The 12,742-nt window shown below is 41.8% G+C and overlaps 2 protein-coding genes across 2 annotated transcripts in view; both read left to right on the top strand.

Moving 5' to 3' along the window:
- The window catches only part of ARSK (arylsulfatase family member K), a 45,144-nt gene extending 44,007 nt beyond the window's left edge, over nt 1–1,137 (top strand). The window contains exon 8 of the mRNA XM_047076488.1: nt 797–1,137. Coding sequence (XP_046932444.1) covers nt 797–1,137 — 341 coding nt within the window. The remainder of the gene's footprint in view (nt 1–796) is intronic.
- Nucleotides 1,138–10,994: 9,857 nt separating this feature from the next.
- GPR150 (G protein-coupled receptor 150) lies at nt 10,995–12,299 on the top strand. The gene has a single exon (XM_047074664.1). It carries the CDS (start codon nt 10,995–10,997, stop codon nt 12,297–12,299), a length of 1,305 nt encoding a protein of 434 aa, XP_046930620.1.
- Nucleotides 12,300–12,742: the final 443 nt, after the last annotated feature.

The raw sequence follows: 12,742 nt of genomic DNA on the forward strand, positions 1-12,742 counted from the left end.
CACCTAACAAAGTCACAAATGTCATTAGGGCTCTTCTGGCAAATGCACTCAAATAGGCCCAGAGAGGTTTTTTCCTCAACATGTAATGTTCATTTATTATCTCAAGTAAATTGTCATAAGATCTTTGACTTGGTATTTTTCCAATTAGATTGGCATCCCAGTTATGTCTTCCTTTTACCTAGGTAAAAAGGATGTTTGTGTTCTGAAAATATTTATCATTATTTTCTTGATGGTAGCAGTTAAGATACATCATTATTTCCATGGCTATTTGCTCAGTGGACAGTATTGACAAATCTAACTTTCAAAAATAGGAGCACAAGAGATGCTAAAATATATAGAAAACCAGGAGTAAGTGAAGTTGGGAAAAATAGGCCTTGACCATATAAAGAATTCTTATATCTGGCAAGTTTGGGACTGCTGAAATGGGACAATATAAGCATTACTATTTTTTTTTCTATGTATGTCAAAGTAAGCAAGGCATGAAAACCAGGAAGAATTAGGGCTAAGCCAGCTTACTAGTGATAAGAGTTTGACTTATTTCTGCCATCCAGGAATGGATAAGAAAAAGATTGGGACAGTAGGATGGTGGTAGGAAGATAATCTGGACATGCATTTAGAGGAGTGTTTAACTTTTGGTATATTATTTTACCATTAATACTATCTTTCATCTTATACTAAAAGGAACTGAAAATAAAAATAAATTCAAATACATTATCTGTCATAGAGTAATGACATTCTAAAAAATGTTTCTGTAGCAGATAAATATTTTGACCGGTATTTAATTTTTTTCTTTCAGATCTTTCCTCGGATCCAGATGAACTAACAAATATTGCTACAAAATTACCAGAGATTACTTATTCTTTGGATCAAAAGCTTCGTTCCATTATCAACTACCCTAAGGTTTCTGCTTCTGTCCACCAATACAACAAAGAACAGTTTCTCAAGTGGAGACGAAGTGTAGGGCAAAACTATTCAAATGTTATAGGGAACCTCAGGTGGCATCAGGACTGGCTGAAAAAACCAAGGAAGTATGAAAGTGCAATTGATCAGTGGCTTAACACCCGCTCTAATCCAAAAAAAAAATCTGAACAAAAGTTAGAAAATAATGTTCTAGAGCAACATACGGAGATATGCTAAGAGATCGTGATTAATTTTTATGTCTGTTCTAATACTTACTGAATTTTGGTTACTTTTAAAGAATGTATTCTATTTTAGGGGCACCTGGGTGGCTCAGTTGGCTAAGCGTCTGACTTTGGCTCAGGTCGTGATCTCGCGATCTGTGGATTCAAGCCCCACATCAAGGCTCTGTGCTGACAGCTCGGAGCCTGGAGCCTGCTTCGGATTCTGTGTCTCCCTCTCTCTCCCCTCGCCCTCTCATGTGCGTGCTCTCTCTCTCTCTCAAAAATAAATAAACATTAAAAAAATTTTAAGAATGCATTCTATTTTAAAATAAAATACTAACCATTATAGAATTATATATTTTCAAAAATGATTACTATCCAGACTTCATTCTTAACAACTTTTAACAACTTAATGGAGGTATTAAAAAGATGGAAGCGAGTAGTATAATATAAAGTTATGTTCCTGTGAATAATATGGAATATAGAGTATCTTAACAATTAGAATTACTTACAAACCATTAAATAGTTATCTATGAGTATCTGATGGTGTCTGATGAGTTATTTGTATCTGATGGGACATAGACCATTTAGATGTATGTGGTGGGAGTATTTAGAGTATTTGGTGGGACACAGATCTTGGATATGGCTGACTTTATTACTGTTTGTTTTTTTTTAATAGGTACTATATACACAAGGTAAAAGTTTTAAAAGGCACAAAAGAGTTAACAATGAGCATGAAGTCTTTCCCAGGTCCCCTTCCTGGGGCAACTACTGTAACCATCTTCCTAAGTATCCTTTTAGAGACAAACCATACATCTATAAACAAACTTTGTATTTTTCCCCCCACACATAAAGTAGCTTACTATACAAAATGTTCTGCATATTGCTCTGTTTTTTTCTCTCCCATTTAAAAATACCTAAAAGTGAAATTGCTGGGGCAGGATTGTATCTAGCAAAATTACAGCAAATTACCCTTAAAGAAGTTGTACCCATTAAAATTCTCACCAGCAATGCACTTCCTCACATCCTTTGCCAACCTGATAAAAATATATATTATTTTTATTTTTTTTAATTATGAGTAAGATCATATTTTCATATATTTCATAGCCATTTGAATTTCCTTTACTGTACTGTGATCTTTCTATTTCTATTCTTTGCCTATTTTTCTATTGGTTATTGGTCTTTTTTATTTTAGGCATGCTTTTAGATATTAGCTTCTTGTAAGAGAAGCTGCAAATATTTTTTTTTCCTTTTTGTAATTTGTCTTTTGATGGAGTTCTGGTGTTTTTTACTTGTGGAAATTGGTATTTTCAACCTGTGGAAATTGGTATTTTCATGCAATCAAATTTATGAATCTTTGCTTTTATGGCTTTGGGATTTTATGTCATACATATTCTGAATGGTATTCTCCACTTTCCCCATTTACCTTCTTTTAGAGTTTTATTTTTTGACCTTAGATCTGCACCCCATCTGGAATGTCTTCCATAGTAGAGATCTAACTTTAGTTTGTTGTTTAAGATGGCAACCCAAATGACCTTTTATTGAGTAAACTAACATTTGTCCCATTAGTTAAAAAAATGCCACTTCATTATGTAACACCTTTTATTGAATAAATCATCTTTTTCTCTATTGATTTGAAATGCCATTTTATCATATTCCAAAGTCTCATTTATATTTGTGTCCTTTCAGAACATTTTTTATCTTCCAGTTGACTACTTTGTTTACTAACGTGGTAGTCAATATCTGGCCAAACTAGTCCTTTTCCAACACTTTTTCAGAGTTTCCCTGGATACTCTTGCTAACTTATGTTTCCCACACAAATTTAGAGTAAGTTTGTCCAATTCAAAAGTGAAAAATCTTTTTAGTCTTTTTATGAAATCATATTAAATTTGTCACCTAGTTTAGACAGAACTGACCTCTTTATAATCCTCAGTTACTTTAAAGACTATAGCACACTTTTCCCTTTCTTCAAGGCTTCTTTGCCCTCTCTCATAATATGCAAGCGTTCTTCATATGGATCGATTTTTTTCAAAGATTTTTAGAAAAGTAGGAACTTTTAAAAAAGATACTGCCTAGGCCCTACCCCACACCGATAGAATTAGAATTCTAGGGAAGGCACCTGGGCACTGTTTTATTCTTACTGTTCTGTAAAGCTCTCCAGCTGATGATCCTGAAGTGTAGGCAGAGATGAATTTATTCCTAGTTGCTTCATCACTTGTTGGTGGTATGCTATTTTAAGTGGACCTTTCTTCCATTATCTTTTCTAACTGGTTGTTTATGTATACAAATTCTATTTCTATATATTTATTTTATGCCAAAAATATGATATTTTTTGGTACCAATAGTTTTTCAACTGGTATCTTATTTTTTTTCAGTTAAAAAGTTGATCTGCAAATAATATTTTTACCTAACTTCCTTTTCAAACTGCCTTTGAAGTTTTCTTTTTTTTTTTTTTAATTTTTTTTTTTCAACGTTTATTTATTTTTGGGACAGAGAGAGACAGAGCATGAATGGGGGAGGGGCAGAGAGAGAGGGAGACACAGAACTGGAAACAGGCTCCAGGCTCTGAGCCATCAGCCCAGAGCCCGACGCGGGGCTCGAACTCACGGACCGCGAGATCGTGACCTGGCTGAAGTCGGACGCTTAACCGACTGCGCCACCCAGGCGCCCCTGAAGTTTTCTTAATAAGCCAGTTCATCTCCTTTGTTTGCTCTTCTTCAGTGACTTAGTGTGAACTTATCTTTGCAGTTATGTATGAATTTCTGAGAAATAAACTTCACTTCAGATACATTTCGAAGTAAAACCCTTATGGAAAAGATCTCAATATTAAACTGTTGCGATTAAGATGAAAATACACAAATCTACCTCCCTAGTTAAGCCTAAAGAACATGAAATAGCTACTGTGTGGGTGAATATGCTAATTATAGGGGAAAAATAAAGCAATAATAATAGCAATGTGGTTCTGAAAACATAGGCATGTGAAGATAAATATAATCCATCTTGTCCTACCCAAACTCTTCAAGATACATTCATTGTTACGATTTACCAAGCATACACATTGTTTTAAGCATATTAGATACAGAATCATACTTAGGTATAACTGAGTGTTTAAGGACAAAAGCTAATTCAAAATGGTATCTAACAACCATGAAAACAGAAAAAGAAGAAAAACTTAATGCCAGAATCTGAGAGAAACCCACACCAATTATAAACTAGATTGAAGACAATCTTTGGGCTTCCTTTTTACAACCTCTACCGCTACCACCGTAATTCCTGTCAGCCATAGTCTCTTGTTTGGAATTTTGCAATAGCCTCTTAAGAAGTCTCCCTGAGTCTGCCCCTGAAGTTTCTTCAGTCTGTACTCAGCAGAGCAGCCAGAGTGATTCTATTAAGATACATCACATCCCTTCACTGGATACTCCAAACCTTCCACTGGTGTCCCATCTTAACTCTTTAAGAGCCAAAATCCTTACAAAGGCCTACAGCACCTGAACTACCTCGCTGCATGTTACCTCACAGACCGGCTCTCCTTCCATATTCCCACTTTGTTCACTCTGTTCTGGCCACACTGGCATCCCTGTTGTTTTCCAGCATGCCAGGCATGCACCACCTCAAGACCTTCGTGCTTGTCAATACTTCCTGCTTGGCATACGGTTCTCCAGATTTCCGTACGGCTGTCTTTGCTACGTCTTTCAGGTCATTGCTCCAATGCTACCTTCTCACACAGACTTCCCTGCTTTATTTTTCTCCATAGAAATTATTACCACCCAACATAGTATATGTTTTATATATATGATTTGCTTATACTGTCCCCTACCCCTCCTACCCCACTAGGATGAAAGTTCCATACAGGCGCAGATTTTTGTCCTTTTTGTTGCTTAAGGTATCCCAAGTGCCTGACACATAGTAGAAGATTAGTAAATACTTGTCGAATTAATTTTCTAGGAATTTGAGTTTTTCAGATAATACAATGGATTAGAAAACCAACACTTTAGGCAATGGCAGGGCAGAGCTGAAAAGGAGTACCCTTCTCAATAAAGCAGAGCCTTCCAAAAACAGTAAATTCTAGCAAAAGCCTGAACAAAAGGGTCAACAGAGGGACTTTCTATCCCTCTATGTTTGTCTTTTTCTGTGAAAAAGGCCAGATACTGAATTATTTTAGGCTTTGTGAACCATATGGTCTTTTTCACAACTACTCAGTACTGTGCTAGTAGCATGAAAACAGCAACAGACAATATGTAAACAGAGGAGCCTGGCTACTTTAGAATGAAACTTTGTTTACAAAAACATAGTATTGGACCTGCGGGCCATAGTTTGCTAAGGCTAGTGTAGAACAATGGTTCACAACTTTACTGCAAACTGGATTTACCGGAGGCTATTTAAAATCTATTAATGCCTGGCTCCCACCTCCAACCACTGAGAGTTTTCAAAGAGCCCCAGGTGAGTCTAATGTGCAGTGAGATTTGGGAAACAAGGTTCTGAAAACTTGTTCTTCAAACCATAATCCAGAAACATCCACATCAACTGGGAGCCTTATACATTTTTATTTGTCCCTGTTAAAAAAAAAAGAAATAAAATAAAATGGTGCATTTTGTATTTATCCTTTCTACTCTTTGTAGGTCTCCATCTCATTAAACCTAGGGCACCCTAATAAAAACTACTAGAAATGATGAAACTTGTTAAATGGCTACATATATAAAAATCAATACATAAGAATAATCACTAGATAAAAATGGGAATTAGGAAAAATATCTCACTCACATTAGGACAGTCTATAAAATAAATTTTAGCAAGAGGCCCAAACCTAGATAAAAAAAATTATAAAGTTCTACTGAAGTGTACAAACAAGATATGAACATGGAATGATAGTATGTTCTTGAATGGGAAGATCTTAAAATGTCACTGCTCCAGAACTAACGTAGAAATTTCATACAATCCTGATTTTAATCTCAGTAAGAGTTTCTTTTTTAGGGGCGCCTGGGTGGCTCAGTCACTTGTGCGTTCAACTTCGGCTCAGGTCATGATCTCACAGTTCGTGGGTTCGAGCGCTGCATCTGGCTCTGTGCTGACAGCTCAGATCCTGGAGCCTGTTTCAGATTCTGCATCTCCCTCTCTGTCTCTGCCTATCCCCTGCTTGTGGTTTGTCTCTCTCTCTCTCAAAACAAAACAAAACAAAAAACTCAATAAACATTAAAAAAAAAATAAAGTTATAAGGCAGCATCCTAAAGAATTCTTAGGTCAAAAAATTATACTTCTATGCTATTTTTATAATACTTTTTAATGTTTATTTATTTTTGAGAGAGGCAGAGAGACAAAGCACGAGTGGGGAAGGGGAAGAGAAGAAGGGAGACACAGAATCTGAAGCAGGCTCCAGGCTCTGTGCTGACAGCAGAGAGTCCAAACCAGGGCTCAAACTCAGAACCTTGAGATCATGACCTGAGCCAAAGTCAGATGCTTAAGCGACTGAGCCACCCAGGTGCCCCTATGCTACTTTTAAAATGAAAATAAGAAAACGTAGAACATATGACACAATCAGAACTATATTCAGAAGAATATTTTTAGCCTTAGGCTTTTAATTAAGAGGAAATAAAAATAAACTGTTCAAGAAGTTAAACAACAAAATAAGTATCAATTTTGTAATATTTATAGTAAAGGATTGCCATCCTTCAATAATATTTTGAGAGTCTTGCTTTCCCATAGGAAAGGGAAAGTTGCAAGGAATATTCCTCCCACATTAACAAAAATCAAGAAAAAAAAGGCTAGATCATCTAAACTTTTTTTGAGCCTATCAGTGACTAAGGTGCAAGGCAACTGGTAAACTGAATTCAAAAGGGTGGCAAGTCCCTCTGAGAAGGTGATACACTCAAACTGGTCCACCTTTGGCAGAACATCAGGGGAGGTGGAGGTGGAAACCAGTAGCCCAAAGAGTGGATAACAAAACAACGGATACTTTGACAAATTCTTAAAGCCCAATGTGTGTGAAAATAACAACACAAATTCTGGGAGCCCCCACACAAGGGAAACCACCTCCACTCACGAACTTTTTTTCATAGACCTCAAGCAGCACTCATGAGAAAGATTGGGGGCAGGGCTGGAGACCTAATGGAGCCCCTCAGTGGGACAGGTGTATAAATGCAGAGTGGCTACCTCTGGAGGACAAGCACAGAACCTAGAACCTTAGGTTTTAAAAACATGTCAAGTTTAACATCACTGATATTGAGACAAACTAGCACTATATATGCCCCTGAAATGACATACTATGGACACATTATTACCTAGGTAGTATTTCAGCCCAAAAACTCTGACTCAGATTTAATTATGTGGAAACAAAAAGCAACGTTAGAGAAATTCTACTAAACATGTATCGTGGACCCTTCAGACCTGTCAGAATCATGAAAGGAAAAAGAAAGGCTGGGAAACCGTTCTAGATTAAAGGCCACTAGAGGCATAATGCAATTAAATACAACCCATGACCCTTGATTGTGCCCAGCAGTGGATCAAATAAACACATCTTTGTGAAATTTTTCAGAGAGAAGAAAAGAATCAAACTTCAAAAATGGAAAAAACAATGATCATGTTTACACCAATGAGGATCCAGAATGGCTTTAAGCTTCTCAACACACTTAAAATCCAGAAGGTAATGGAACAATGCCATCAAAATTCAGAAGGAAAATGTTTCCAATATAGAATTCTAACCCCAGCCAAGACTTCGGTTAAGCATGATGGTAAAATAAAGAAATTTTCAGACATACAAGATCCCCCAAATATACCCTTTCTCAAGAAGCCACTGAAGATGCTTTCCACCCAAGGAGGGAAATAAAGAACAAAAAATACCCATGAAATTAGAAAGCAGGAAAAACAGCATGAGATAATGAAAGGAGTCTCTAGGATGATGGCAAAGGGAGATGCCTGGGTAACAGGTGTCCTGGAGGGCAAACGTGATTGAATCTACGTGACTCAGGTATAATAGGCACAGTGAGACTCTCGCAGCTACGTCCTCAGCCTCTGCACAGTCTTTTTAACCTTACAACATGTCAGGTGATGTTTTCTACCAAAAAGGAAGAAACCAAGAAAAAAGACCAGAAACCCAAGAGGCAGGAATTCCAACCCAAGAGAAGGGCAGAGAGTTTCAGTGTTGACAACAAACATATTTCAGGATGATAAGTGTGTAGCAGGCCTGGAAATAAACCAGCCCACATAGGAGAGAGAAGGGAGTCTCTGATAAGAAGGTTTCCAAAAAAAAAAAATTGGAATTGCTACATTATGTTACAAACCAAACTTATGGAAATCGAACTGAGGGACCATTTAAAGGAAGAATTAGCTGTATAATAAGGAAAATCAAGGCAGTTATTAACTTCAAGAAAACAAAAAAATGATATTCAAAATATACTATAACATTCAGCTGAGAATATTTTCATTTCATAATAATGTAAACACTAAACATAGATCTAACCTGAAATTACAAGATTATTGTATCTCATGAGAAGGTAATCGTGTCTGAAATCACTGAGTCAATAAATAGCATTACACATTTGTGATTTAGAATTCTGGAATTAAGTAAATGCCAGAAGAAACAGCAAATAGATTCTAAATTGGTTCCCTCTAGAAGGAGGAGTGAGGATGTGTGTATAGGAAACGATATTGTTGTTGGCCCTCTAGTTCTGTTAGACTTTCCAAACTATGTGCATGTGTTATTTTGAGAATCATTTTCTTTAATCCATGATTTATCAGGTCTTAGTAAAGTTCTGTGAAATGTAATGTCACTGGTAGAGTCTTATTTTGCTATACGAGAGCATTTCAACAAATTTGAGACAAATTATAGAATCACCTTGAGAAATATTAAACTGATATTGCTTAGAGGAATCCCTGAATTATGGGTATTGCTCACAGACAGCACCTTGGAAGAAGTGGATCATAAGCGGGGATGGTGTATGTTACAAAGAAAAAGGCCCCAGCAAAATCCTCTGAGGGGAGAATGTGAAAATTAAACCAAGAGTCTGATTTCCCAAGACTATTGCTCTTCCTCTCCCTTAAGTGTTCCATCAAGAATGGCTATCCCTACACCTGTTCCAGAGCTTCCTTGGGCTCCTCTGGGTGATACTGGCATAGGTATGAAAGGTAGTTTTTTCTTAGGTTGATGGATTTATAGTCAAAGCAGGAACATTTGCTCAAAATTATCTGAAATGTGTCATATATCGTCTAGTTCATTAATTCAAAACATATTTACTGATACCTAACCTGTATCAGGCCCAGTGCTAGCCACTGGAGATAGGATAATAAAAATGACAAAGGTCTCTGGCCAAAGGACAAAAGTTTAGGAATTAGGATTCCTCCAGGCAACGAACAGCACTGTCATCTGCATCTGCCAACCCCTCCTATCCTGAGCATCTTAAAGTGCCAAATGTGTCCTCAGTCTGGGAAAATGAACCCCAGCAGATGCCCAGGCCAGAAACACAGGAAATCTACTTACACTGTAATAATGTAAGAGGGTGGCTCAGTTAGTTAAGCGTCTGACTTCTGCTCAGGTCTTGATCTCACAGTTTGAGAATTCGAGCCCTGCGTTGGGCTCCGTGCTGACAGCTCGGAGCCTGGAGCCTGCTTCGGATTCTGTGTCTCCCTTTCTCACTGCTCCTCTGCTCACTCACTCTCTCTCTCTCTCTCTCTCTCTCTCTCTCTCAGATTAAAAACAGAGCATTAAGAAAAATTTAAAAAAAATAATATGAGGGTACATAAAAGACAAATTGATGTTTCCAACAGGAAAAGTAAAATTTGTTTGTGAGGAGGAGATAGGACTAAAATAAAAGACAGCATTTAATCTAAACCATTTCCTGTGACTTGAATTTCTTTTTTGAAAATTGGCCGCCTTATCGTTCTCTTAGTCACCTTTTCTCTAGGCTTATTGGGGGCGTACTCCCTCCCAGCAACCTCCATCTGCTTGGAAAACAGAATCAAGAGAATGAAAAGCCATGATGACACATCCTCCACTGGATGGAAATATTAGGGGAAAATCAATAAATGCACTACCATATGCATAAAACCTATGAATGTCCCCTTCAGACTAATGCAGCAAATTTTACATCACCGAGAGAGCAGCTGTGAACCGTGGCTTCAAGTAATGAGGAGTATTTGAAACATCTGCAAATCACTGCTCCTCCTAATTGCCAAGCAACATCATTACTTTAGTTCTCTCCAAGTAAATACTCTCACTGATGGCCAGAGGAAGATACATGTCATCTCTTGGGCTCCTCTTTGCCCAAAACGCTGTTGGGTTTCTTGTGTTCCTGTTTGTCTCATGCTGGTGCATGTAGATCCATGCCATTTCTGATTATTATTTTTTTTAATCAAAACTGGTCTTTTTTTTTTTTTTTTTTTTCCCTACTAGCAATCCGTAACCGTAATCCGTAACCGTTTTTGAGAGGTACAGTCTCGGTCAGGACCCTCCTCTCTGGTGTGTCAGTCCCGGTTAGCATGCGCTTTTGCAAAGGCCGGGCAAAGCGACCTTCTGCCCTGTTTTGTGCTCTTCCTGTAAACTGAAGAGCGAACGGGAGAGGCACCCAGAACTCAGTGGTCCCCGCCGCTACTGCGAGCGCGCTGTGGGAGCCGCGGCAGAGATTGGAAGAGCATCCACCGGGACTGGGAGGAGAGCCACGGAGAAGGTGGAGAATAGGAATCATGTGTGTTCCTCGAGTGTACAACCCACATTTGAGTGACAAATGACGAGGACAACCTATAAAAACAACTAAGCGCGAGTCTACCCGAATCCATTTCCCTCTCTGTTGCGTGTGCGTTTTCAACAAACTTTGAGCGCCCCTCGCAGCCTCGCCTCCACCTGGGTTTCCCTCGCTTCCTACCTCCGCTCCCCCCAGGCTAAGGATGGAGGATCCCTTCAGCCCCTCAACTTTCTCGCTGGCGCCCAACGTCTCCGTACCCGTCTTTCCCGGCTGGGGTCTCAACTTCACTTCGGAACAGGGAGCCCCGGCCCCGGGGCCGCCGCCGCCGCCTCCGCCGCCTCCCGGACCGCCCGGCCGCCGCGTCCGCCTGGTCTTCCTGGGGGTCATCTTGGTGGTGGCGGTGGCCGGCAACAGCACTGTGCTGTGCCGCCTGTGCGGGGGTGCCGGGCCGTGGGCGGGCCCCAAGCGTCGCAAGATGGACTTCCTGCTCGTGCAGCTGGCCCTCGCTGACCTGTACGCGTGCGGAGGCACCGCGCTGTCGCAGCTGGCCTGGGAGCTGCTGGGCGAGCCGCGCCGGGCGGCGGGAGACCTGTCGTGCCGCTTCGTGCAGCTGCTGCAGGCGTCCGGCCGAGGCGCCTCGGCCCACCTCGTGGTACTCATTGCCCTCGAACGCCAGCGCACCGTGCGCCGGCCGCAGGGCCCGCCGCTGCCAGCTCGCGCCCTCGCCGCCCTGGGCTGGCTGCTGGCGCTGCTGCTGGCGCTGCCCCCCGCCTTCGTGGTGCGCGGGGGCGCCCCCTCGCCGCCACCCGCCGCGCCCTCGGCCCCCCGCGCTTGGCCCGGGGAGCGTCGCTGCCGTGACATCTTTGAGCCTCTGCCGCGCTGGCACCTGCAGGTCTATGCGCTTTACGAGGCCGTCGCGGGCTTCGTGGCGCCGGTCGCGGTCATGGGCGTAGCTTGCAGCCGCCTGCTCTGCGCCTGGTGGCAGCGCCCGCCCCAGGCCCCGCCGCCTTCAGCGCCCTGGTGGGCGAGTCCCGGCCGAGCCCCTGCGCCCAGCGCGCTGCCACGCGCTAAGGTACAGAGTCTGAAGATGAGCCTGGCGCTGGCGCTGCTGTTCGTGAGCTGTGAGCTTCCCTACTTCGCTGCCCGGCTGGCGGCCGTGTGGTCGTCGGGACAGGTGGGAGACTGGGAGGCCGAGGAAGTGGCGGCCGCGCTGCACCTCGTGGGAGTGGCCAACAGCGCTCTCGATCCCTTCGTTTACCTCTTCTTCCAGGCAGGCGACTGCCGGCTCCTGCGGCGGCTGCGGAGGCGCCTGGGCGCAGTCTGCTGTTCGTGGGAGGGAACAGCGGAGGACGATGAGGGGACGGGGGGCCACCAAGCGCTTCACCGCCACCGCTGGCCCCACCCCCATTATCACCACGCTAGACGCGAGCAGCCAGAAGAGGGCTGCTGGCGCCCACCTCCGCCTCGCCCCCGGCCGCTGCCCTGCTCCTGCGAAAGCGCTTTCTAGCTGCTCGATGGCCACTCAGGTCACCGTCGCCGCCGCACGGCCTCCACGGAACACGCGGCGGGCCCGGGTCTATCCAGATCACAACGGGCAGGAGAGTCTCAGATTGACCCTGAAGCTGTCCCTTTCCTACACTCTCTCTTTCTAATGTTTACATTTCCCTACACTTTTCCAGTTTCTTCTCTCCCTTTCAGTTCCTCTCACATTTCCCAGTTTGGAGATGAGAGTTTGAGCCACTGGAAATTTTAAGAACAGTCAAAGATACACAGAGTTATTTTTGCATTTCTCTTTGACGTTCCCATAGTGTTCTGGATAAGATAATTTGTTTTAGCGAAATTGCCAAGCTTTCATTATTTGCTGTGTTATCATCTGTTTTTACTTATTTTGAATCGTGTTTAAATCAAGTGTACCTTCCAGACCAGAGAATTTGCCTTTGCTTCCAGGAG

The sequence above is a fragment of the Lynx rufus genome, unplaced genomic scaffold (genome assembly GCF_022079265.1).
Source record: "Lynx rufus isolate CCGP_SWC_20201006 ecotype Redwood Valley unplaced genomic scaffold, mLynRuf1.p SCAF_1, whole genome shotgun sequence".
NCBI lineage: Eukaryota > Metazoa > Chordata > Mammalia > Carnivora > Felidae > Lynx > Lynx rufus.